The 25,536-nt window shown below is 44.8% G+C and overlaps 1 protein-coding gene across 6 annotated transcripts in view; it reads left to right on the top strand.

The window, feature by feature from the left end:
- Window positions 1-25,536, top strand: part of LOC6531277 (zinc finger CCCH domain-containing protein 18) — a 67,105-nt gene that overhangs the window by 25,439 nt on the left and 16,130 nt on the right. For 5 of the 6 annotated variants that reach the window (XM_015195741.3, XM_015195740.2, XM_002092050.4 and 2 more), the window contains 6 exons: window positions 41-322; window positions 385-577; window positions 1,266-1,390; window positions 1,455-1,673; window positions 2,210-2,351; window positions 2,432-2,507. In XM_015195741.3, the coding sequence (XP_015051227.1) occupies window positions 41-322; window positions 385-577; window positions 1,266-1,390; window positions 1,455-1,673; window positions 2,210-2,351; window positions 2,432-2,507 (1,037 nt within the window). Of the gene's footprint in view, window positions 1-40; window positions 323-384; window positions 578-1,265; window positions 1,391-1,454; window positions 1,674-2,209; window positions 2,352-2,431; window positions 2,508-21,131; window positions 22,539-25,536 lie in introns of those variants that run through there. The other variant, XM_015195738.2, reaches the window with a different exon arrangement.

The following is a 25,536-nucleotide window of genomic DNA, read 5'->3' as shown; positions in this document are numbered from 1 at the left end:
CCTATATCCATATATCTAATGCCACCCTTTCTTCTTGCAGTTGCTCCATTTGCAAAGTGCTGTGCCCCTCAAACAAAATGGATTGGCTGTCCACCAGTGCCGAGCACATGAACTCCCACGCCATGCACTTTCCCTGTCTCAAGGCCAACGCCGTAACCAACAACAACAATAATAATAATAATACCAATAACAACAACAATAATAACAATAACAACAACGAACTTAACAGCAATCGCGTGCTAGCCTGCAAGGACTGCAAGGATTACTTGGCCAGCCAGTGGGAGACCATGGATGCAGAACGCGTTCCCCTAGAGCACCGAAGGTTATCCATATTATTTCCATGCATTATTGTACACATTTCTAACTGGTATTATCCACTTGCAGATACAACATTCCTTCCCCCATGCTGACCTCCAGTTCACCAAACGGATCTCGCCACGGCGCCATGAGTATCAACACTCCGCCCTCCACACCATCCATATCATCCTCGACGCCTGCCAGCACCTCCATCTACTGCTATCTCTGCGGGCTGCACTCGGACCTCACGTTAGCCAGAGTGCTCTATGCCAGTAAAGAGGTACTTTCATCGAGCAGGGCAATAGAGATATTACATAGTTCAGAAGGATCCTTCACGAGCGTTGCACTTAATCATATAAGTACCAATGGGAATGATATAAGATAGACATACATACAATGTTTCATGTACTAGGTGTACAAAGTTATTGAAATGCCTAGAGGCTGTGCTAAGTTGATTTCCATAAATCACATGAGTTTGCAATGTAAAACAATGGACACTAGCTGCGTTACTAATGCTTCATTTGTGTTTGTGTTCAGTGTGTTAAGTGGCCACTTAATTTAAGCCTCATTGTATTCACGCTTTTTTGTGTGTGTTGTAATCTCTTACCAAACATGTAATTTGCTGATACGTAAAGCCATTTTCCCATTTTCTATGAATATTATTGCATATTAGTGTAATTGCTGTTAGATAGCGTTGATAGTTATAGATACACAAACGATATATGTTTTGAGCAATGATTAGCGAGCAATGATTAGCAAATTAACGAAAATCGAGATATGTTTTAGTGTTTTTTAGGCGTCGATCAGATATCAACAAACCAGTAATGAAGCGTGAAGTATCAATAGCTTTTATAGTTTCAAGCAAGGGTTAGCATTCGCAACCAAACTTAGTTATTCATTATTTGTCTGTATACTTTTGATTATGGCTGTAACATATGTGTAACCTTTACTATCTTTGTTTTCTTCAGGGTTCGCGTCCGTATTTCCCACTGTTGCTCAAACACAATTCACTTCCCAATGCGGAGCAGTTAAGAAACAATTCCGCGTTGGTTTGCACCTTTTGTTATCATTCCATGTTGAATCAATGGCGAAAGTAAGTTCCCAGTCTTTAATATCGAATATTGAAATAGTCATTAATGTGATCTACCATCTTGCAGGTATGAGGCTCAAAGTCCCAGCGTGAACCCAGCGGATCGTAAATACAATTGGCACGACTACAACTGTCATCTGTGCGGCATTACGACTTACCGGAAAAGAGTTCGGGCGTTACCCGTCAACGAGTTTCCCTTTGTGAAGCACCAGAAGAGCGACGACGGTCTGCTGCTGGAAAACGGGGAATACGCGGTCGTCTGCCTAGATTGCTACGAGAGCTTAAGGTGTGAAACTGAACAGAAAGCTCCGCTTCACTTTAACTCAAAAAAAAGATAGATATAGTATCAAGTACCAGATACTTTACTTGGTACTTATTCAGGAAAGCAAACCAGTGGAATAGTTTCATTAGCCTGTAGAAAATTGATTATACATTTAATTTGACAGACAGGTAGTTCCTTTTTTAAATTCTTTACAAGAAATGAAATAGATTTTATAAAATTGTATAGCTATTCAGGGAAATTAAGTTCATATTATTTTTAGTCAAGAAAATGGTATCTATTCTATTATATTAGACTTCCTTCTTTGTCAATTGGCTCTGCGTATTGCTGAGGTACATTTAATCAGTTTAAGATTCATGTTTATGGCAGGTAGAAGCAGTTCTGTTTGGATGAATACTGGTTTGCATCACTGATACAAGGCGGTTCACCGCTTTTAGCACCTCAATAAAAGTTCTCATAAACGTCACATTCACAGTCATGAAAGTGAAAACCAACTCGCACTTGTGAGATGCTTATCCTAATAATTAATGTGTTCTTTACAGACAACAAGCCTCGCAGCACGATCGCTTTGGAGTGCCCATATCCAGGCGGGCCTACAACTGGGTGCCCCAACCGCCTCCGCCGGAGGACAGTCCCGAGTCCGCAGTGGCCCGCTTGCCCTGCGGCGAGCGCACCGATCGCATTGTGAGTATTTTGTGTATTCCAGTAGCTCCAGATACAATGCAATCTGACCCCTGTCCATGTGCCAATTGTCGCCCCTACAGCACATCAACAATGCCTTGAGGCCCGTGCCAGGAAAGAAGACCACATCGCCCAAGCAGTACGACAAGTCAAAAGAAGGTAAGTGACTTCTCTTTCGGCGGGGGAAGCCGATCCGATTTCGCCCCGATTCCGTCTCCATTCTGGTAATGCGAAACGCCAAGCCAGCGCCCCGGGGTTAGCAGGTTCAAGTGAAACCCAATTCGCGTCAATAAATTTCAATTGGTTTCACTTAACTTTGAGTGTTCGGCGTTGGCCGCTTTGCTCGGACAGTCCAATAATAGCCTGAGCCCCGACTTGGTCAATGGTTTGGGTGGTTAGGGCATTTGCCGGGTTCGGAGATTATTTGCTATTTGCATTTTTGCTCAAAAAAGAGTTGAGCATTTGTGGGGAATCTGTGTTATGCCTTTCTGCTTTTGCATTTTAACTGATTTCACAGTATTTTGCATATGCAAGCCAGACTTAGCGTTGGCATTTCAAAGCACCTTATGTGGAATTTTTAAAAATGCCGCTTTTCCGTTTCTTTGTCACCTCCACCAACACATAGGGTAATACCCAAATGCATCGTGTTAAGAAGTTTACATTTTTGGTTTTGAACTCTTTGATGCTGATGTGATTTGAGGGGATATTTGAGAAAAACCGAAACATTTTTCTTACTCAAAGGAAAGCACATTTTTCAAGCATGTCCGATGTGCATTTATACACATTTGTCTTTTGCCTAAATTCAATTTTTCGGTATATATGTATCATATAACGCCACTGGCATTCGACTGTCCTTAATCCCACATGAGTACCGCACCGCACACTCGGAAAAATCTGTGCAAAAGCCTCTCTAATTGCATTTCCCCAATTCTGAATGGAGAGGAAACTTCAAGCTGAATAAGAAATCAACTGATTAAATGCCCAATAACAAGCTGGGACCACAAGAAAGGAGGTTTCCATGTACTAGCTGTTGTAATAAATATTGATTTTTTATGAATTGCATTGGGTCTGGGGGTGTGAGAGTGTGGAAGTGAGTACTTTCGCCCCCAAATCCCCCATTCCTCGCTTATTTATGCAGCAGCAATGGCGTCGGTAAACTTCTTCAATAAAATGCCAAAAAGGAAACATCATAAAAATAAATAAACAGAGAAACCACAAGCTCGCAGACGGTCTCCTTGTGTATTTGAATGTATGTGTGTGTGTTTGTGGGTGTATAACATTGCACACGAATTTTTATGCAGCCCACCCACCATTCCACACCATCCTTCCACCAACTGAACTACGAAACACGAACCACCACCCACTGAAAACCACCTACAAATGCCACTTCCGACAACAGCAATCCCCCAAAGAAAAAGGAGCACGAGGACGAAAAGGAAAACGAACGACTGACTGAGCGAGCGAAAGAGCGAGCACAAATAATAAAAGCAACAGCATAAAGTATTTCGAATTGAATTACTCCGTGTTATCCTGTCAACCATACGAAAACACTCAAGACCATTCAACATGCCACACGCTTCCTGCGCCCCATGCACACACCCACTGTAGTCCACTGTAGCCCAACTGTAGCCCACTGTTTCCCCAGGGGATCACCGCCCCACCACCGCACACAGCGTTTAAGGAGTTGGCATCGATTTGCAAAAAGTATATTACCGCCCGGAAAGAGGGGAGAACTTGAAGCCACAACCCCAGTCAACCCCCCCCCCCCCCCCCCCCCCCTGTGTTGCCAATAAAACGAAGTTATGCCCCATGGTGGCTGGGCGGTTGGGGAGTTGAATAAGTAAACATAAAACCACTGAATTTACGCTTATTGCACCCGCAAACATTTTGTTTAACACAACAACAGACGTCGTCGCACTCACCAATCTCTCTCACCCTCTCCCGCTCACATTCCCTATGCCCGTCTCGCTCTGCACAGTGGGTTGTGTGGGTGTCATTTCCGGCCTCAATTTCAAAAGAAGCTCAAATTTCCACACAATTTTCCGGCTTCGCTCTTTGCCACTTTGGCTCGTCTCGTTTCGTTGCCTTTCGTCTCGTTTCGTTTCGTATCGTTTCGTTTCGTACGCTCTCGGAATGGTTTTTACCCCACCAAATTGGGTTGGGTTTTCCCACCTACCAACCAGCAAACCCCCTCCCCCCGTTTGACTGACAGCCGTTTCCTTCTCGCCGCCACTTGTTCAGTCAGTCACTCAGCAAGGATCCAGCTTGGAACCAGCAACCCCACTCCGGGCCACAGTGCTGTTTCTGCCGCCTTTGGTTGTGCTTTTTACTTTAGCCACATCTTGTTGTTGCCCAAGTTGCCACCTTTGCCACAAAAATATTTCAAGCACTTGCCACCGCACACCCCAACCCATCCTGCAGCCAACCCCACTGCCCGCCTTCGTTTCCGTTTTGCGTAGAATAACAGTTACATTATCCTTTTTATTGCCACACTTTCCAGACACGAATGCCAGGACGAGACTGAAAGAAAAGTGTGAACGAGACAGCGGGGTGTGGTTTGCAGGAGGGGGTTGGGTGTTGGGGGTTCGGAGTTGAAAACCAGGCCCAGACACAGACATATTTGGCTTGTGGCAAGCTACGACCTAAGCCCCGCACCAACCCTTCCTGCTGTGCCTTCTCAGTTTATTGTGCTCGACCCCCTGGAACCCAGAAACCCCTCCCACCGCACGCCCATTTCACAAGCTTGAAACTTCCAGGAAATTGTGGGCAAAAAAGTGTGCAGTGCATTTATTTTTGCTACAACAGTCAGCTAGCTCTGCTAACTCGAGTCGCAGTAAATTGTGGTAAACACGTACCCAAGTGTTTGCCGAGTATTTACTCGGCTTGGGCCCACAGTGCTTGCACAGTGGGTCGCATCGTCATTTGCATAATTGGCAAACATGATTGCAGACAGCGTAGCTCGAGTGCCGAAGAATGGGACGTGTATGATGTATATTCAAGGGGAGTTATGCAAAGTAAAATTGACTTCTAGTCCTAGATTATGGTGATTTTCCTACTCCTTGAATATTCAATACACGGTGGGTGTGTTTCCGCTTTGAATTCCTGTGAAGTACGTCAAATTGGAGACAAATTACTAGACCTTCTTGCTGGCAGTACGTATTTTACTTCTTCGTTTTATTATTTAAAACAAGTAGTTAGTTATGGTATATTCCAGAGTTTTTTAAGGCTTCATTTTCCCTGCTTCAAACGGTAACAAATTCAGGCAATTGATTTGCGTGTTAAATCGGTTTACTGTCTTGCCCATTTGGACAGGACATTTTCCATTTCGAGCAACACGCTTTACATCTTTGTCGGCAGCGCAGTCTTACAACTTCATCCCTTTGTAATCATCATCATCATCTGCTAGCAGCAGCTGATTTATCCCACACACACTCACACACCCATTCGAAAGATATATGCATATGGTTGTGCTCGTGGCTGTCAGCACATAACCTCAACTCACTTGAGAGGGGAAGGGAAAGGGGATTCCCCGTTTCGCTTTCGTCCTTTGTGCCATTCCCCCTGCGTCCGTGGCGCTCACATAAAGCGCTGATGTGGCATGAAAAAACATATAAATTCTGCCAATCGATGAAGATAAAATACATTTTGTAATACGTTAGCCCGCCACCCGATCTTCCCCCCACTCAATGGGTGCGCCGAGGAGGGGGCCGGGGGCGGGCGGATGTCTGAGGTCAACCGTTTGAGTGTGGGCGTCTTTTGGGAGTCAACGAAGTGTGCAACGTCAACTCGCACGCACACAGTGGCACGAAAAGGCATTCCGTGTGGGTGTAAGTGAAATTTCAAGTGGCGCTACCAAGGCAAACTTCGGCATTGACTCTGTGCTGGGGTGTACAGTGGAGCCTCCGTAGCTGTAATCATTTTAATTGGTTTGGCTCTATAGTTAGTCAATCATATAAGGTATTAGGTAGTGCAATACCATAAATTTCACAATTTCGAAAAAGTAATATTTATTACTTATTTTAATAATTTTGAAACTAAATGTTGGAAGTTCTGTTTAGAGAAGCTTTCCTATGTATGTGCTGCTGGCTGTATGGAAACCCTTTAAAAGCTTGTTGTTGCCAGACACATAAACGTTTAGCCCATAAACCCTTGATGTATGGAACATAAACACCACACTTGCAAGTGCCACTCATTCGGTGGTTTCTGGGGATCGGGCATCGGGGATCGGGACGCCGGCTGCGAGGCATCGTGGGCTGCGAGGCATCGTGGGTCTTGTGGCCCTTGTGTCACTGGCTAGTGGTGTTGGTGGTGGTGGTGTTGGTGGCGGTGGTTGCTTGCCAGCTAACTGCTAACTAAAATCCAATGTGTGTCCGGATGCGGGTGGGAGCACGGGTTTGAGCTTGGTCCTGGTTGTGGGTGTGGGATCTGGGTTTTGGGTTCTCAGTTCTCGGTCCGGCAACCGCAATGTCAATAAATATGTTACGCCTGACTCGTCCTTTTTGCAGCCCTTCAAGGGGGCTGTTGTCGGTTAGCAATTTGGTTAAACATATTTATTTGAGGCAACTGGCCGGTAGTTCATTCCCATTGGCACCCACTGTGTGTTTTCTTTTGTTCGATTTCGGCCGGAACATCGAGTTAGCCATCGAGTAACAATTTCTGTATTTTTCCCCATTCAATTTGTAGGCATCGATTTATTTCCGACAATTGCGTAGCAGTAAAAATATTTTCATTTACCTCAATTCGATAAAAATGAAATGCATTTATTTGCACAAAGTTTGCCGAGCAATGAAATTGCATATTTTGCTGCCGCATAAATTGCACAGGGTTTCTATTAGCCGAGCTTATGAGATCTTCATTGACTGGCCCAAAAAGCTGATGCCAAAAGATAATCTTATTGTTGACTCGACTCCCTTTTGCAGTTGCTTGCTGTACGAAAAGTTTTCGGGTTCTCGAGCTAGTTGTTCGTTACTTTATTGTTGCACAAACTGCAGTCCCAAATTTAATTAAAAACTTGACAACAACTAAGGACCCGACTTGCACTTCCACCAACCACCCCCCAGGTGCAAGGGGGTGGGGTGGTGGTGTAGTATTGCATTGTATTTGTTTACGTTTTTATTGTGTGCCTTAGCGCACGAATTTAAATATTTGCCAGTTGTTCCTTGCTGCGAAACAGCAACAAAGACGGAGGTACAATAACATTTGTAAAGCACGAGGTGCACAGCGAAAAATAAATTCATTCACTAAAACTTGCAATATTAAATTTGGATTTTCCGGGGGATTTTATAATTGTTTTATAATTACAATAGTATTATTATTTGAAAAGGCAATGTTTTATTTACCAATTTATTTCAACAACTTCCGCAATAAAAACAATAACAAATCAAAACCTTTTCTTAGAGTGTACCATTGTTGCTTCTTTTATTGCACTTTTCACTTGCTTCACCTCGCTCCTTCTTCCTTTCCGCGCCTGTTTGTGTATGTGTGCCAGCGCCAAAGTGATTTACTGTTATAAATATTTGCTTGTGAGCTTTTTAAGTACTTTTTCTCTTCGCTTCCTTTGGCGTACTTTGGTTGTTTCTTTCTTTCGTTTTTTTTTGTCGGTTTTGGTTGTGTATTTCGCCGTGCTGTTTGTTGTTTTGCACTTTCTTTTTCGCCACGTTTGCTTTGGCATTCATTTCCAGTTTACTCAGTTCTTCGTCAGCGCCTAGTAACTGTTTGCTTTATGAGCTCAGACCAGCTTTCGAGCGCCACCACCCACCCAACACCCACCTACACAACACCGCACCCACCCACTCGCCTTTCACTTTGTTTGCTTGTTTCTGTTGCATACTTTTCAGCGTAATTTTATTGAATCGTGTTTACCCTTATGTCGACTCGGGTTTTGTTTGTGTTTTCCTTTACTCATTTTTATTACCCGCCCCCTTTGTGCCGTACATTCTAGGTTGTTCTGCTACACCGCAATAAATATTCGTTTTTTGCGGATCGTTGGTAATTATACCCGTTACTCGTAGAGTAAAAGGGTATACTAGATTCGTTGAAAAGTATGTAACAGGCAGAAGGAAGCGTTTCCGACCATATAAAGTATATATATTCTTGATCAGGATCAATAGCCGAGTCGATTTGGCCATGTCCGTCTGTCCGTCCGTCTGTCCGTCTGTCCGTCCGTCTGTCCGTCTGTCTGTCCGTATGAACGTCGAGATCTCAGGAACTACAAAAGCTAGAAAGTTGAGACTAAGCACACAGACTCCAGAGACATAGACGCAGCGCAAGTTTGTCGATTCATGTTGCCACGCCCACTCTAACGCCCACAAACCGCCCAAAACTGCCACGCCCACACTTTTGAAAAATGTTTTAATATTTTTTCATTTTTGTATTGGTCTTGAAAATTTCTATCGACTTGCAAAAAATCTTTTTGCCACGCCCACTCTTACGCCCACAAACCGCCCAAAGCTGCCACGCCCACACTTTTGAAAAATGTTTTTATATTTTTTCATTTTTGTATTAGTCTTGTAAATTTCTATCTTTTCGCCAAAAAACTTTTTGCCACGCCCACTCTAACGCCCACAAACCGCCAAAAACTGTCCTTCGCACTTACACTAGCTGAGTAACGGGTATCAGATAGTCGGGGAACTCGACTATAGCGTTCTCTCTTGTTTTAAAATCATACATATACCTTTAGAACTTTTACGAAGTGAAATTTAATTAAATTGTTCCAAGTTACAGTTTTATTATGCAGCTCTATTTTGAAACCGTAAAACAAATTCTATTCCCTTGTAGGCAGTCTCCACTGTGCGGTTGCACTCCTGTTTCCTCCTCACCTCCCCCCGGGGGAATCATTTTGCATTAACTGAGCAAATAAACCAACTTTGTTATACTTTCGTTCATTTCATTTCGTTTGCCTTGGCCGTAGGTAAAGAATGAAGAAGTGTGATGGGGGAGGGGAATAGTGGTCGAGGGGGGTGGGGCAGAGGCGTCTAAAGCTGTGGACCTTGTTTACTGTTGATATTTCTGCTTCTGGTTCTGGTTCTGCTTTAGTTTCTGTTTCTGGGCTTTTGTTCTGCTTGGATGAGTATTTACCCTGTTTCGCAGTTGTTTGCTCGTGCACCCCCCTTCCCACTTCCCACCTTTGTGTGTGTGTGTGTGAAATTGAATGCTCAATTGAGCACTTAATTAGCAAAAACAGTTTTTAATGACGACACGAAAGCTTTTATGCTTTCAATTCTTTGTGCAGTGGGTTCTCGTTTTGTGTACACCGAGAGAAAGGCAATAGAGTTTCTTAAGAGAAATATCTTATTAATTCTGATGTTCCTTGCTTCTGTTCAACAAGCACTTTCAGTTATTCAAATGCATTTTCAATTAATTAAAAGCAACTTCTTTGCGCCCCTCGTCGTTTTAATTCGCTACGCTGGGAATAAGTTATTTGTATGGTGGTTGCTTTTCTTGTTAATTGTTCGTACTTAACATCGCCGCTCTATGGTGGACTAGGGGGGTATCCCCGCTTTTTTTAAGCACGTGTCGGCTCCTTTTCTTCACTCCCGCCTCCTCTGCCAGTTGTATCCACTTTGCCGGTGGTGCGCTCACGCACACAAATGCCTGCATGCGTCCGGCATAATTGTCGATGTGATTAATGTGTTTTTAAGTGCATCATTTTGAGCATATTACGAGTTTATAGGGGTTAATTTCGCTCCCCTGAGCACTTTGCATGCCATTGAGGCCCCTTTGGCATTTTAATTGAATTGTTGCCATTGCTTTGCCCGCTCACGTTGTTTCCGATTGTTGTTGCTGTATTTCTGATGTTTTCTGCACGGTATTTATGACCGCTTCCTTTACTTTTCTTTTGTGCTGCGCCGCGCCGCCTCACGATTTTTTAATTAACGCTCATCTGCTTAAGCGGAAAAGTGTTAAAATTGTTTCGCAGTGGGGTTGAATGCACAGAAAACATAATTTGCTTTCACATATGATTATGAAATGGATAGAAATTAAAACACCACCAGCATATATGCATGCACATTGCTCAATACTTAATATGTATAATTGATTGCTCATAAATAAGGTAATTGCTTAATATCTTTAAGGTTGCTTTTATAAAAAAAACAAAAGTTTTTATATTGAAGTACTAGTTTGAGCTGCCTTTCGTAGGAATAGAATTTATGGTCGAGTGTACGGAAAGCAGAAGAGAGTTTTGAGGGTCTAAAGATACATATAGTTCTGTGCTCCTTTGCGTATTCTTTTCCTGCCTTCGATGGCCAAGTATTTCAACCCCCAAAACTTGAATCTCGAACTGCGTAAATCCGCTTCCCTGGAATCCGTTGCCTTTGCTTCGATATCGAAAGACAAACATCAAGTGGCATTGAGCATTGGGCATTGGGATACATCATAAAATACTTCAGTTAGCTGATGATGATGATAATGATGCGGATCCTGCTTCTGGGCATTCATGGGCCCTTCATGCATCAGTGGGCAACAACAACATTTGCAAATTCAATTGAATTGATACACGCACCACTTGTTAACCAATTCGGCCAGAACGAGCCCACCCATGGACTACTAGCCACCATCAGCCCATCCAGGAATATGACCCATCCTGCCAACCTGCCATCGTGCTATCCTGCCATCCTGCCATCCGGCCATCCTGTTATCCAACCGTCCATTCATCCAATCATCCTTCTAGCCTTCTGCAACCACCTAGTTCCCTCGCCCCGGTGCGGTCGTCTTATTATTGGTTTTACATACACATCCGTTCCTCAAATATCATTAGAAGGATACGCATACGCCTCCCATGAATCCAGGATTGCAAGTCAGTCAACAATGTGGATATGTGGGCGGTGGGGGGCGGGTGGACAGATTGACAGGGGGGTGGTGTGCCAGTAGGTATTGGTGGCTTGGCACGCCGGGTTATTTGAACAATGGCTTAAGGGCCTATAAAATCACACAAGGGGTTATAAATCCATTTGCAAAACCAAAATCCAAAAATATCCCAAAGCCAAACAAGGGGCTTACCGCCATCCCTGCTCCCACCACCGAGTGCCTGCCGCCCCCCTCCCCTCCCCTTCCAAAATAAAGGCCTATTTTCATGGTTTGGTGACATCCACTTGGTTGTATCCTCATGTACATACCCTTATATATGCGTGTAGGCATTTGCCCCGGGCTTAAACCAAAAAAAAAAAAGTTCATGTAAAATGGGCACTGAGTTCGTGACTTGCATGATTGATCTGCAGCACTGGAGAAATTTAGCGATGAGTTTGATTAACACAGGTCAGAGGTTGGGTAGCTCAATCACAAATTGCCCTGAAATGTATGCTACGATTTTCGAAACAACTTTCTGCACTTCTACCTTTTAAACCAGTGTTTTAATTTTTAAAATTTGAAATAGATCCTTGAGCTCCCATGCGGTTTACTCAAACTTTATCTGGAGAGAATATTTAAATGGCAGTCTGCCTTCCAGATTCTGTCAATCAAAAGCTGCACCCCGATATGAAAAATAATCGTTCATTGTCATACAGAGTGTGTTGTTTTTCCTTTTTTCTTGGGCCTTAACAACTTTTCAGAATGTCGGAAGTGGAATGGATGGAATGGTATGGTGGCGTTTCCATGGATGACACAAAAGCCGGTTATGTCCTGGTATGGGGGATCTGGAAAAACTCCCGCTGCATCAGCGCCCTTTTGACGACTTTCTCGCTTATCCGACCCTGCACCTGAGCTATTTGTGCACTTTTCACATTTGCACCGAACACTCAACCCCTTTCACCCGTTCTTACCCCTTTTTGTGCGCTGCGTTTTGATGGAGCGCGTAGTTTGGCCATAAAAGTTTCGCAGCTTGCCAACAGCAGGAGCAGCAGCAGTAGCAGCAGCATCAGATTTTATTAGTTTTTCACGTTCTGCATTTTCCGCGCGCGCTTTTCACATGCCGCTGAAATGCCGGAGCCAGCCGAAGCTCGGTTTATTGTTATGGCAACATCGTAAAAATTTATCATGCTCTCGTAGTTGGCAAAACGACAACACCCCAGCCACAGAAACAACGCGAATTCCGCCAGTAGAAAAAAACGAACAAGAAAGTCGAAAACACACACAAAAAAACAAAAACAATAAAACAAAAGCAACAAAAGCAACGACAGCAACAATAATAACCACACCCCAGAACAACACAAAGCAAAGTTATCGCATTTTTATGACAATTTGACGACGACTTTCATTGCAATTCCGAAGGTGGCAAACCATTTCCTTCGAGCGCCCAAAACACCCGAGTAGCGCACAAAAAATGCTTTATATCTATATCTTCATCTTAAAAATCCACGGACTAATAGTCTGGGAGTTGTGATTTGTGCAGCTTGGCAGCTGAAAGTTGTTCCTCAAGAGCACTAAATGTTTAATCAGAACGAAACATGAATTGCTCGACTGCTGATGGATGAAGATTTTACAACGTGCTTCTTAAGCGTTTTGAAATTATTCGAGACTGAAGATTGATATAGAATCAAAGTGACTTTTGTTTGGTTTACTAGAAGTGCGACTTCAATGACAAACAGCTAAATATTCGAACATTCTATTGCGAACTGCATCTAAAAATATCAAATTGTTTTCCTAGCCTGGAATTTTCCAAGCAGTACACTTCTCGACTTTGATGAGCAGTACAAAAAATGCCCGAAAAATACTTTCACCACGCTCCATTAGTTAGAAAATACCCCAAAAGTTGGCTGGCATCTGAAAAATTAACACCAAAGCAGCACAGAGCGATAGAGGAAAAAGGACAGGTGTACGGAGAAGGAGAGAGAAGGGAAAGAAAAAAGGAAAATTTGAAAATATTCTCACATTTGAACTTCGAGCAGGAAACACTAAAATGCAATGCCAAAAGCTATGGGAGCAACAAAAACAAGGTTACCAACCAACCGACTGGTGAAATGTAGAGAGTGTGTTTACCCCCATTTCTCCCAATTGGAAACCCCATTTCTCTCACTCTCACTCACACTCTCTACGATTCTCCATTTTTCTCCCTTTCTCGCTCTTAATACCAAGCCAAATCTCTCGTAGTTCCACGTAGTGCAGAGCACTACACTTCTCTCGATTTCTCTCCGGGATTCCCGACTCTATTGGCCTCTCCGTTTCTCTCTGGGATCAGGACACGCCACCATGGGCACCCTGGCCACCTGTCTAATCGGTGTTTGTTAGTATATAAATCTAAAAGCTAATCCGCTTGTATTTCCGCTTGGGCGCTGTGAGGTTAGACCGGAAATTCCGCTCTACATGCAGAATGCAGCGGCAGAAGCAGCAGGATTCGTGGGGGCGGCGCAATACCCACTCGCAAGGACGAAAACGAGGAGAATCCGAGGACGAGGACGAGTCTAGGAATATTGACGCTGGGTGTCGACGTCGGAAGTTGTGTTGTGCGCCGGTTGTTGTTGCTTGTTTAGGGATTTGTTGTGGCAGCCGCCATACACTTGCTCACCCTAAATGGCTCCTGCTGCTGCTCCTCTCCTGCAAATATTTTTTACAGCCACAATTGAGGGGGCTCCTCCAGCATGTGTGTGTGTGTGTGTGTATGAGCGTGTGTTCGAGTGTGTGTGTGCGTTAGTGTCCGTGTGAGTGCACCAGTTCCCAAAGCTCTGACGCCTGTGTCAAGGTATCGATGGAAAGCCGAATTCAGGAAATGTTGATTTTTTTCGCCTGCTCTGAGTACACTGAAAGAAATTTATCCCTGTTTTTATTATATATATAAACATATATTGTGTAGGGTAATTTTGTTAAGCCAGATAGTTAGAAACAGAGAATAGAAAATATTGCTTTTACAAATCGAATAGAGCGATACTGCTAGAACCTTGGTCGTTCTAGAATCGCTCATTGTTTCCTATTTAAAGTTTTTGCGACTACTTTCTCTCAGTGTAACTATCTGTGTATCGCCGAATGCTTCGCTGGCATAGCTGCCGTTGCTGCCGCTGCTGCTGCTGTTTGCTCTTGCTGCTGCTGTTGCACATTGCATGTTGCTGCTGTGGCACGGCACCTATCCACATAGCTAGAGCACTCGCTTTGCAGATATCTCTGTTCCACACTCGTTCTGCCTCACTCTGCTTCTCTCAGGATAAGGATACAATGGCTTCGTATCCTGGCCACACGATTCGTGTGTGTTTGGTTCGGCTGGAAGATGGCCTGCCAGTTGCTCCTTGAGCCCCAGAACTGCAACCAAAAGGGGGTCTGGTGGCGCTCGGTTGGTGCTTGGGTGGTGCTCGTGGGTGGTTATGGGGTTTTTGGGGGTGGTGCATTCACCGAGAGCAGGAGACCCAACCGCTGAGAACCGAGAGCGAGAACTTGAAAAGTGAAAAACTTTTGACTGTGGTTGCTCTCCAGTTGGGAAATGGCATGGTGCAGTGCTGTGGGTGGTTGGTGGGTGGTTCGTTGTCTGGTTTTCTAGGTGGCTTAGTGGGTGGCTCCTAGTGCGGTGACTGTGGGTCAGGTGCGGAGCTGTGCTGTCAGTTTAGCACAAAGCCATATCCGTTATGAACGGGCGAAAAGAGCAACAAACTGAGCGCTCAGCCCGGATTTGTACGTCGGTTCAAAAGGGCAAGTGGGGCAGGTGGGGCAAAAAAGGGGAGCACACAACCACAGAAGCGCATACACACGCACTCCTAGGATGTCAGATAGAGACAGGTAGGTGAGGCCAGAGAGAGAGGAAGTGCTTTTGACCAGTGGCCAAGTCCGAAGCGAGGGCTCGTAACTAATAACCAAGTAAATTGATACGTGACCCTGCATTTAAATGCCATTATTGCCTACGCCCCCAGACAACCTATCGCGGCCCCTCGATCCCCTGATGGTGTCCAACCGGGGTCAGTCAAGTGAGTGGAGGTCCTGCTCTTGGGCCTGCGCTTGACTTGCGTCCACCTCGCAGCCTCACGGACTCGCAATCTCGCAGGAAGTGTGGGAAATCAAGCGAGGAAAGTGCGGAGCCAAAACGGAAGGGGAGCACTGGAGCTCTGGGAAAACCTGGAGGAGTGGGCTCCGACTCTCGACTCTCTGCCAATTTGTGATTGGAATTTTTGATGAGCCCAACTGACGTATTGATTGACTGACTGTGCACACAGGACGGGACCGTAGCATCCTGCTAGCATGCAAAAATTCAGTTCTCCATCTCATCTCGTGTCAGCCCCATTCCCCAGATCCTCCCCTCACGCCCCCGTGAAGTCTGTCAGCGGCAGAGGAAGTCGGCAAAAAGTTATCCGAATAGTACGGAAGCCGATGCAAGCACAGTGGGGACTCGTTGCATAAACTTTGAATTTGATTAAGTGTATTTTATAAAAATGGATCAAATATTTACATCCACCTACAGTTTCTTTGAGAGTAGTTTTCCCAGGAAAGTAATGACTGCTTGTGGTAGATTTTATTTAAGATCCAGCTAAAAATGTTGAGGCTATCGATGCTGTACTGTAATGTAGGGTGGTGCACTGACTAGCTTAACTTTCTGACTGAAATCCTTTTCCTTTTGGGGCAAGTGAGAGAAGTAATCGCTACATGTGTATGCTGTGCATCCAGCCACTTTTCAACGCCCGCCCACCCGCTGACCTCAAGTGGAAGTTTGTCTGCAAGTCCTTTTCGTCCTTAGGACAACAATTGTGCGAGGCCAAGCGACTTGGCGAATTTCCCTCCACAGGCAATGGCAATGGCACTGGCACTGGCGACTGCTTCTGCTTCTGCTGCTTCCTTTTGGACAGCTATTGTGCTTCTGTAAATGGGTGTATATGTGTGTGTGTGTGCCGAAGGAAATGGTTGCGGAAATGAGCACGGAAAATTGTACACACGACCGGAAACTTGGAAAAGTTTCGTTGTATTCTCAGACAGTTGCAAACGGACCTCCCCCGTGCCCCATTACCCATTTTCCGTTTCCCGCTTGGCTGCTGCGACTGCCCGCGGGTATGATTAAAGTTTTCCTTTTAATTTCTAACAATTGTGTTTCAGTTTAGATTTGGGTTCTCGCTTTCCTTCCTCATCCTCTGCATCTGCGGTTCTCGACTCGTTTGCCCTACGAACCGAAGAAGTGAGCATATTGATTTCTGGGGAATACAACTACTACTACTACATATATAGAATTAGCAAACTGCAAACTGTAATTGAGTGGGACATGGCAATTATTTCTGCATTCACTGAATTTCAAACTTTTCCGTTCAGTTCAGTTCGTTAGCTGCAATTGCATTACTTTGGTATCAGTGGTCAATTTTGGGCTGCAGTTTGTACTTGAAGACGAATAGAACATCTTAAATACGATCATAAATCATTTCATATTCGACATGACCACTTAATGATTATTATAATTCCCTTGAGCGCATTCTCGACTAAATAGTTTGAAACCATATTCACGTGTCCACTTGGACATGTTGTCATGGAACCACGTGACTTTCGCATTCAGCTCTCGGTGTCCAAGAAACGGATTCGCCAATTGCCACAGAAAACCGCTCACTCGTCAAGTCATCTGCGGTCGCCTGTCGGAATGCCAGGCATTTGGCACTGGCACAAAAAAGGGTATTTAGACATTTACCGTCTACTTAACATCGTCGTCCTTTCTCGTCGTCCTTCCCCATTTCCTCCTCCCCCCCTCCTGTAGCTCTGGCATTTGCCCCGAAGCTTTTCCAGTCCGCGAATTCCTCGCACTTCCGTGGGGTTTCGTGCCATTTTGAAGTCCTATAGTCCTCACTTACCCTCTCTTTCGCACTCGCACTTGCTCGCTCTCTTTCAGGCAGTGAATCGTCCGTCTCTTTCGCTGTTTGCCCGCCTGTCTTCACAAACTTGTCGCTATGTGGTGTGAAAAATATTTAAGCGTGAAGTTTTAGCAGCGGTTTTCCCTCGAAGGCTCATTGTCGACGTTGTCCTCGGCCTTCTCTCTTAACCCCCTGTTGCCCATAATGCTCCTCTTGCGCCACCTCGTGCCCTCCCCCCCCCCACCCCCCCCCCCCCTTGTCCCCCTGACGAACATCGTGTTTCCGCATCATTTTTAACGCCACTTTTGTGTAAGCTTTGCGTTTATTCTACTCTGCTTTCGAGTTTGCTATTTCTGTGTGTGTGTGTGTGTTCGTGTGTATGAGTTTGACTTGTGTGTGTGTGTGATCTTGCGATGGTGTTCGTGCATCCTCTGGTATCCGTGTCGGTATTTTTGTGGATTTGTTTTGTGTCTGAGGGTGTTTTTCTAAATGGCTTTTAAAATCTCATCGCCAGCGTTTTGTCCTCGACGATGGCAGAAGTGTCTCGAGGCTGCCCACAGGGATTGGAAAGAGAGTGGTGGAGTTCAGGGAGTGCAAAGGGCTCCTGCGGTTGCCCCTTCTATGAAAAGGGAGTTGAGGATGGTGGTGGTGATGATGCTATTGGGGGAGGTGGGTGCTTTTGGTCGAGTTTTGTGTGGCTGGCAGTCTATTGTGTTATTGGTTTTGGCGATGACTTTGCTTTGCTTTGGCGTTCCTGATTGTTGCTTCCCTTTCCCTGTCCTCCGTTTCCGTTTCCGTGCATTACTTATCGTCCTTTTTGGAATGTGTTCGCCACTAGAGATTTGAACTGTAATTGGTTTTGAACAAGTTCCCATATTTTTTGGACAGTTTGTACAAAGTTTGATGGGTGGTGTGGAGCTATAGTAAATGGAAAATCAATTATTATAAAAGATATGCAACAATCAAACGTTCTTATTGAAATGCAATATTTTTCCAAGCTCAAAGGATTGTGGTCACACTTTATCGTAACCAGATATGGTCACACTTCTTTAGAAGAAAAGTTCCAGAGTACTTCCCTGTACCTAATTTGCTAACACACAAAGCCCTTTCATGGCTTCTCCTGCCTAGCGTAACCACTTAATTCACTGAGATCGAATGCATCCAATGCATCCCAGTCATCGAACGTTTATCGTCCCTACCATAGTATAACCCCTACATCCTGCCAAAGCCCCGCACCTCCCATCCATTCTCCCATCCGCAAAGAGCCGGCAATATCCTGGTCATACTCATCCGATTTGGCCTGCTTCACACTGAACAAGGCAATAATTTCTGCTCCTAAGCCCTATTAACCATTGCTAACCGAATGGTGCAAGCAGCCAACTGAAAACGGGGGGTGGGGGGCGGAATGTGGTCGTCGGAAAATGGGAAAAGTGGGAGTGTGGGGGCGTGGCAGGATTGCGTTGACTGAGCGAGCAATTGAATAAGCGGCAGAGGAACACAAAGAATTCGAGGACGGGCGAAGGGGTTGCGGGGGGCTATGGCCCAAAGGCAGGACCCAGAAGCCAGGATACCGGGTACCCGGACCATTCTATCCAATTTTCGTCGGCCCAATGATGATGGCAATGGGCGACTGGCGACTGGCAACTAGCAACTGCCGGCAAAGGCCGTGCAAATCCGGAACGAACGAACATATTGACAAATTATCCTTTTTACACGCATCGCCTGCTGAGTTGGCCTCTCTCCTCGTCGCCTCACTGCACCGCCTATTCGACTGCCTGCCATACATAGGAGTGCACAGCTGCGGTCAAGTTAGTAGCAGTTAGTCAGTTAAGCTTAACATTTCTGTCCGTATAAGCCACGTAATATAATATATTACGTTTAGACTATAAAAGCTCTAGTTTTGTTTTGATCCTATTACACTCTGAAATGATATAGGAATTTAAAATGTTGTCCATTCACAAGTGTTAAAATTGACACGAAAAGGTGTTAGCCAAACATTCCTTTCCGCATAAGCCACGTAATATAATATATTACGTTTAGACTACAAAAGCTCTAGTTTTGTTTTGATCCTATTACACTCTGAAATGATGTAGGAATTTAAAATGTTGTCCATTTACAAGTGTTCAAATTGACACGAAAAGGTGTTAGAATCAATTGATATAGAAATTTTTCTAAATATTTTGCGTCCTATTGAGTTTACGTATATCCTGCTGCCCGCTGCTGTGCACACATATATGTATAGAAGGCATTGTTAAATGTGCCAATGTGCTCACACAGTTGTTCCGCTGTCGATGAGGCCGCCTGCTGCGCTGCCGGCGTCACAGCGACGTCCTTATCGTAATCGTTGCTCCGTGTGCAAGTGTGTGTGCACACAAACAGAGCCCGAAATAACAACAACAGCAAAAAGGAGCCAGGACGAAGAGGCATCGGCAGCAGGATAAAGAAGGGGCAGCGGAACCAGAAGCAGCGCATGAGAATGAAGCTGCATACCAGCCAAATGCTCATCCGAGGATATCATGAAGGCTGTCTTTGTTCCGCCACTCAAACGCACACACTCACTCACACACATGTCGGTGAGAGTCCTTTTTTATGTACCCGAATTCTTGGCACCTCTTTGTTGCTTGAGGTTAGGTAATACTTTTCTGAGTAGGGGATCGAGGATCGCATCCTTTTATTTTACCCCCTGAGGCTCAATTTGTTTGCAATCAATTTGGGTTCGTCGATTTCGGGGTGGCAACCCGCTCAAAACGATCTTCAGACCCGGCGTTTCAAAAAGGATCGCCTAATTGAGCATGACATATACATGTTCATGGTTAAACAAAAGAGTAACATTTTGTTGCGTATTATTGTGGTATAGAGAAAACGTTATTAAAAATATCTTTAAATCCACACATTGAGCCGATAAACACACGCTGTGCAATCAAAACACAATCTTTTGGGTGGCTCAAACCATTCCGGCCACCACCACTCTCGCACCACCAATTAGACGCCCCGCCGCTCTGTGGCTTTGCACTTTACTACCCACATTCGACTTTTATGTGGAGGAGACGTGTTTGTTTGTGTTTTGCAATAATTAACTCAACTTAAGCTCTCAACGCCGTCGCCGCCCCAAAAGGTAGGCAACAATATTTCTGCAGCACCCACCCACCCACTTGGAATAACTGGACCCGGAACGGGATGCTTCTGTTGGCCAGCGACTGCGCTGCTGCAGTTCTGCCAAGGTGTTGAACACACGAACCGCAGGTTTTGTTTACAGCACTCACTTGTTGTAGCTGTTGTTGTTGTTGTCGTTGTTGATGCAGTTGCTGTTGTTGTTTTTGGTGTTGCTGCAACAAAGGAGCTTACAACAAAAACAACCAGGGACAAACCTCAACGATGTGCCTCTGTTGTTGCTTTTGTTTTGTATTTGTGTTGCTGTTGTTGTTGTTGCGGTGGCCACCATTTTGCGTCTTCACCGGTTCTCTCTTCTGCCTGCTTCTCTTGCTCTCTCTCCGCCGCCGTTGCCCCCCAAAAATTGCAGCAAGCTCACATCAACATACATATCCACCCCAAAAAAGTGCAGCAGAATGAGCGGTAGTTTGCAGTTCAGCAGTTCAGAGTGCACACGAATCGAAATTGCTCCACACAACAACAGCAAGCAACAGCAACAACAACTGCTGCGTGTTCACTCTACGTACTTTCTACGGCTCTCTGCCTTTCCTCTCCTCTCCCGCTCCCGTTTCCGCTCTTTCTCTTACTTTCTCTCCGCCACTCGCTCACTCACACGCCGACGCCGACTGTCGCCGTGCTCCGGCTCACTCACCATTTCTAAGCAGCGGGCGTACACTAGGGGAAAATGAGGTGTATGTCTAGTCTTGTAGCAAAAGTATTAAGAACTTTGAAAAATATCTAATAAATGCTAGTTTTTGTCTAACTAAATCTTTTGTTAAACCCTGTTTCCCTGTTTGAAACGAAGATAACTTTATCATCTAAAGTAACAGCAATCTATCAATAACAGTGTACGCTCTCTCGCTGTTCTGGACTCTTGGCGAGAGAGCGGGCGGAGAGTGCGAGTGTGAGACACACACTGCGAGTGCGGTGTGTGAGTGAGTGCTCGAGTGTTTGAGTGTGCGGCGGACGTCTTACCCATTTCGGAGTCGAGCGGCCGTCCGCCGTTTAGTCCTTTCGCAAACGTCGCCAGTGGCGTGTCTTCGGTTTTTGGTTTCTCGGCTTGCTGGCCAACGCTCTCTCTCCTGGCCAATTCGCACATTTTTTGGATTGCGCGATTAGCGGTTGCCAATTAAGGCGCGTGCTTCTCGAGTCTCGTGCTTGCGATTGCGATTGTAATTGTGAATGTGATTTTCGGTGCGTTACTGAATAGTGAGTGCTTGTGTGTGGGTGTCTCACCGTTACAGTGTTGCGAGTGTTTAAGTGCGGAGGCGGCCGAGCGAATTGAATTACAATTACAGTTGTGATTACGATTACGAGATTGCAGTAATTATGGCCGCCACTTGAGGCGTGAGAATCGTGTGGGCGCCCGCAGAATTCGGCTGTCTAAAAGCCCTCGCCCTCGTCCTCGTCCATTTGCATTTCTTGGTGGATCAAGTGCAGCAGCAGCAGCTCCAGCAAACGTTAACCCCGCTGAACCCGAAATAAAACGAAAAGCGGCAAAGTTTGAACCATCTCCCTCATAAACCCCCCAACACCCCCTCCAACCCAACACCCTCGGAAGGCAAAAGTTTTCGGCGTGGAATTTAAATTGGAAAAGTAAAATGAAAAGAAAAGCGCTCGAGTAAAAGTTAAACAAAGTGCAAAGTAAATATTAAATTAAGAAAGCGAATAAGAAATACCAAAAAAGCTAAAAAAAAAAAATATATATAGCAAAGAAGAACCAGGCGACGGCGAATTTTCGGTGCAGTGCAACAAAAGAAAAAGAAAATCCAGGAAGGAAGTGAAGTGGAGTGCAGCGAGCGGAAGAGAAAGGAGAAAGCAGCGAGGAGAACGCGTCGGCGGGTAGAGAAAACAACTTCCGCTTGCATCCTTCGTCTTGTGCCGCCTCTTCTTCTTCCTTTCATTAATGCCTTTCTCGCGAAAATCTGAACCTTTTGCACGCAGGTCGAGGCATCGTTTATAAAGTCCCCGTCCCCCGCCTCCCCCAGCTGCCTGTTTTATTATTCCGTTTCCTTGGATTAACTCAATTTGTTGTCCCGCGACGTAGTAAAAGTAAAAAAAAAAAAAGAAAAAGTAAGGGAAAAACATCGCTGGGGAACCAGTAAAGAAAAGAAATCGAAGTACGACGAGTGGGGAAAAAAAAACAAAAGGATCCGAACTGAGATCCTGGAGCCGGGATTACGCGAGCGCAAAGTGCAATCCAGTGCAGCCAAATACAAACGCTCTGCGGTAGAAAGAGAGCGCGTGTGAGTGAGTGTGCGAGAGAGACAGCCAGTGGCACCTTGCTCGGATTATAGCCCATAATAAATGATGGAATGGCTACCAAGAGGATTACCCAGCATCCATGCTCCGATACCGATTTGTGGTGAGTCCTTGGTAAAGTCCTTCCAAAAAGTAGCCCTCCTTTATGGGATTTGGATCCAGTTACTCGCTGAGGATCGTTTTACAGTGGCCTAAGGCAATGGGTTCTATACTAATATTCTCCATTGTACATATATGTATTTTTATAAAAAAAAGAAACGACTGGTTTTATAGGCAGTCCCCTGCAGTAACAGTTTATCAACACCTACGTATTATTCGCGTGTTTATAACCCATTGGAATTTGAGGAAAACATGCAATTTTGAAAATTTCATAAAATTTATGGCACTTCAAGTACAAATTTGTAGGTCAAAAGAACACTATAGAAAACACTATATATGTACATTATTCAAAAAGCATTTACAAGGAATTCTCTGAAATTATGTTTCTATTCGTACTTGCACTTTTATTCACATTACCACTTGACATGGTTGGTTTTAATCGTTAAATCTGATCATAAAAACTCCGAAGATCTCTGCATAGTTAGCAACTTAAGCCCTTGTCAAGCACATAAATTGAACTGCGCCTCTGAAAGTCTCAAAACCAATAATCTTTTCACCCGTCTTAAGTAATCCCCCGCCACCTTGAAGACCAATAAAATTTCAATTTCAGCGCTAAAAGTGCTTTGGCATTAATTGTCTCTGATGTCTCGTAGTAGTGCGTGTTTCCGAAAATATCTCAGCCCCCCATCTGTGCCCCATCTATGCCCCATCTATGCCCCATCTATGCCTCATCTATGCCCCATCCATGCCGACCAATATAGAATTTCATAAAAATAGTGAAAGATGGACCGGGACCGAGGTTGCCCAACAAGCAATAGGTTCGTTTAATTTTCATCTATTTATTTTGACATCGCGGCTCTGGGCCGGCAATTAAATGTCAACACGCATAGCAAAGTCGTTCCCCGGAGTAAAGATCTCTTCGGGGGATTACCGCTGTGCGGGGGAAATGGAAGTGGAAAATGGGAAATGAAAATGGGATCGCGTCACTTAGGAGCGGAAAAACAAGCATAAACACGAAGCGATCACAATTGATTAATTTGCTGACACGCACAGCTGATAGTTGATAGTTGATAGCGGATGGCTGATGGCTGATGGTGGAAATGTCAGATCAAAGTTATTTGTTTTGGCTACCACGGCAGCTGTTGCAGCTCCTCTGTTTGTTTTTCCAACGATCTTGGGTGTTGTTTTAGCGCTGCCGTGGGGAAATTATCACCTTGTAAATTGTCTTTCACGAACAGCAAATCCCACACACCGAGAATCGAGAACTCTCAACACGTTTTCCAATTCTAAGGCGGACGGAGGAGCAGACGGAGGTGCAAGGAAAATGGGGCAGTGGATGGGGGGCAATTCGAAGCATTCGGCCAGTAAATATTCATGGCATTGCTCTCGCCTGCATTTGCATAAATATTCATTTAATTATGGTCTTAGCCTTAACAGAGTTAATTAAACTTTAAATAAGCCGCATTCATTTGATTTTGCACAACTGCAGAGGCATTACGAGTATTACGCCCCCTCACCACGCCCCGCAATGTTCATATTCCCGTGTCAAATACACACATTTTGTAATTCATTCGTCCGTCAGTGTAAATAAGCCACATGAGAGATGCCAATGGTAAAACACAAAATTAATTTTGCAGTTATTTTTGTACTATTTTTGTGGCAAATTGAATTAGAGGCGAACAAACAAACGTTTGTCGAACGCATTATTAATTCCCAAAAATAATACACAATTGACTTGTTGGTCAAATGTCAGTCGACGAAGCGAATTGTTGGTCTGCTATCCCTTATCGTCTGTCTGATTTCGTACTGTTTCTGTTTCTGTGTTTTGTCTTGTCCGGGGCCAAAATCAATATTTGCCCAGCATCGGCAATAAACGCATTGAAAATCGCATTGAAATGATAATAATTTGTGTAAACAGTGGCAGGAACATGTGTGCTTCACTTCGGAAAAAGCATCTTTTTCCCCCATCGAACCACATCGAACCATCGAAGGAAATGTTTTGGTGAAGGCTATAAAATAGAAATAACAAACAAATGTTGAGGCACTATACGCAACTCACTCTATTCTATTTTATTCTGCTGTTGAGGAAATGTCTGAATTAGAGGATGGGGCCCCCCCAACTAAGTAGCGATTACAATAAACTCTTCGCACTTTGAGAATTACCCAAACACTCCAGCAATTTGTATCTGTATCTGTACAGGGCAACCGGCAACCCGCACATAAAAGTATCTCTTGCTCACACGCACAGACATTCAATTAAAATGTCAGCCTGGCAGCTGTGCGTTTGAGTGTTGCAACATGGATTTTCGGGGGATTGGAAATTAATGTACAAACTCCGGCCAGAGTGGAGCAGCTAAATGACAAGGCAATCCTGCGAAGGAAAGACATTAACGAGCCACCTCGGGGAATTTCAAGGAGCAATTCGAATGCGGGGAATGGGGATGGAGGAACGGGAAATGGGTATCCGACCGGTTGAGTGAGTAAATTTGTATGCCAATTACTTAAGCAGCTCAGACAAGACAAGACATGAAGTGACCAGACGCACCCAAAGGATCCTCCAGCTTCGGTTCTCTCATCCTCGTGCTCGTCCTTGTCCTCGGGCAAAGGGGTCAGAGTCATTAACATGCTGTTGTCGTTTGGCAGCATTTAGGACGACATCTGCACCTTTTTCGGGCACAACCTCCTCTATAACTCCTGCCCCTTTTCAGTTGGTGCCCCCGGGCAGCTTGTGTGGCACTGGAGACACGGCAGGGCGACAGCTTTTGACACTAAAAAGCCAGCCGCAGAAGGACACGCCCACCACCATCAGGACGACCACAGGACGTGTTTGTGTTCAAGAAGCACACTTAACCACACACAGGCACACTCGGTTTTGGGTCCAAAAAGAACAAAAAGGAGATGCTGCACAAATTTTAATACGGCAAAAGTATTTGCCAAAAATTGTTTGTTTGCTTATGGAGATTTCCGTCTCACAGCCTCACAATTTTCTCTGTCTCAGTGTC

The sequence above is a fragment of the Drosophila yakuba genome, chromosome 2R, assembly GCF_016746365.2.
Source record: "Drosophila yakuba strain Tai18E2 chromosome 2R, Prin_Dyak_Tai18E2_2.1, whole genome shotgun sequence".
NCBI lineage: Eukaryota > Metazoa > Arthropoda > Insecta > Diptera > Drosophilidae > Drosophila > Drosophila yakuba.
The sequence above is the reverse complement of the archived record's forward strand: the minus strand, read 5'-3'. Positions and strand labels throughout refer to the sequence as shown.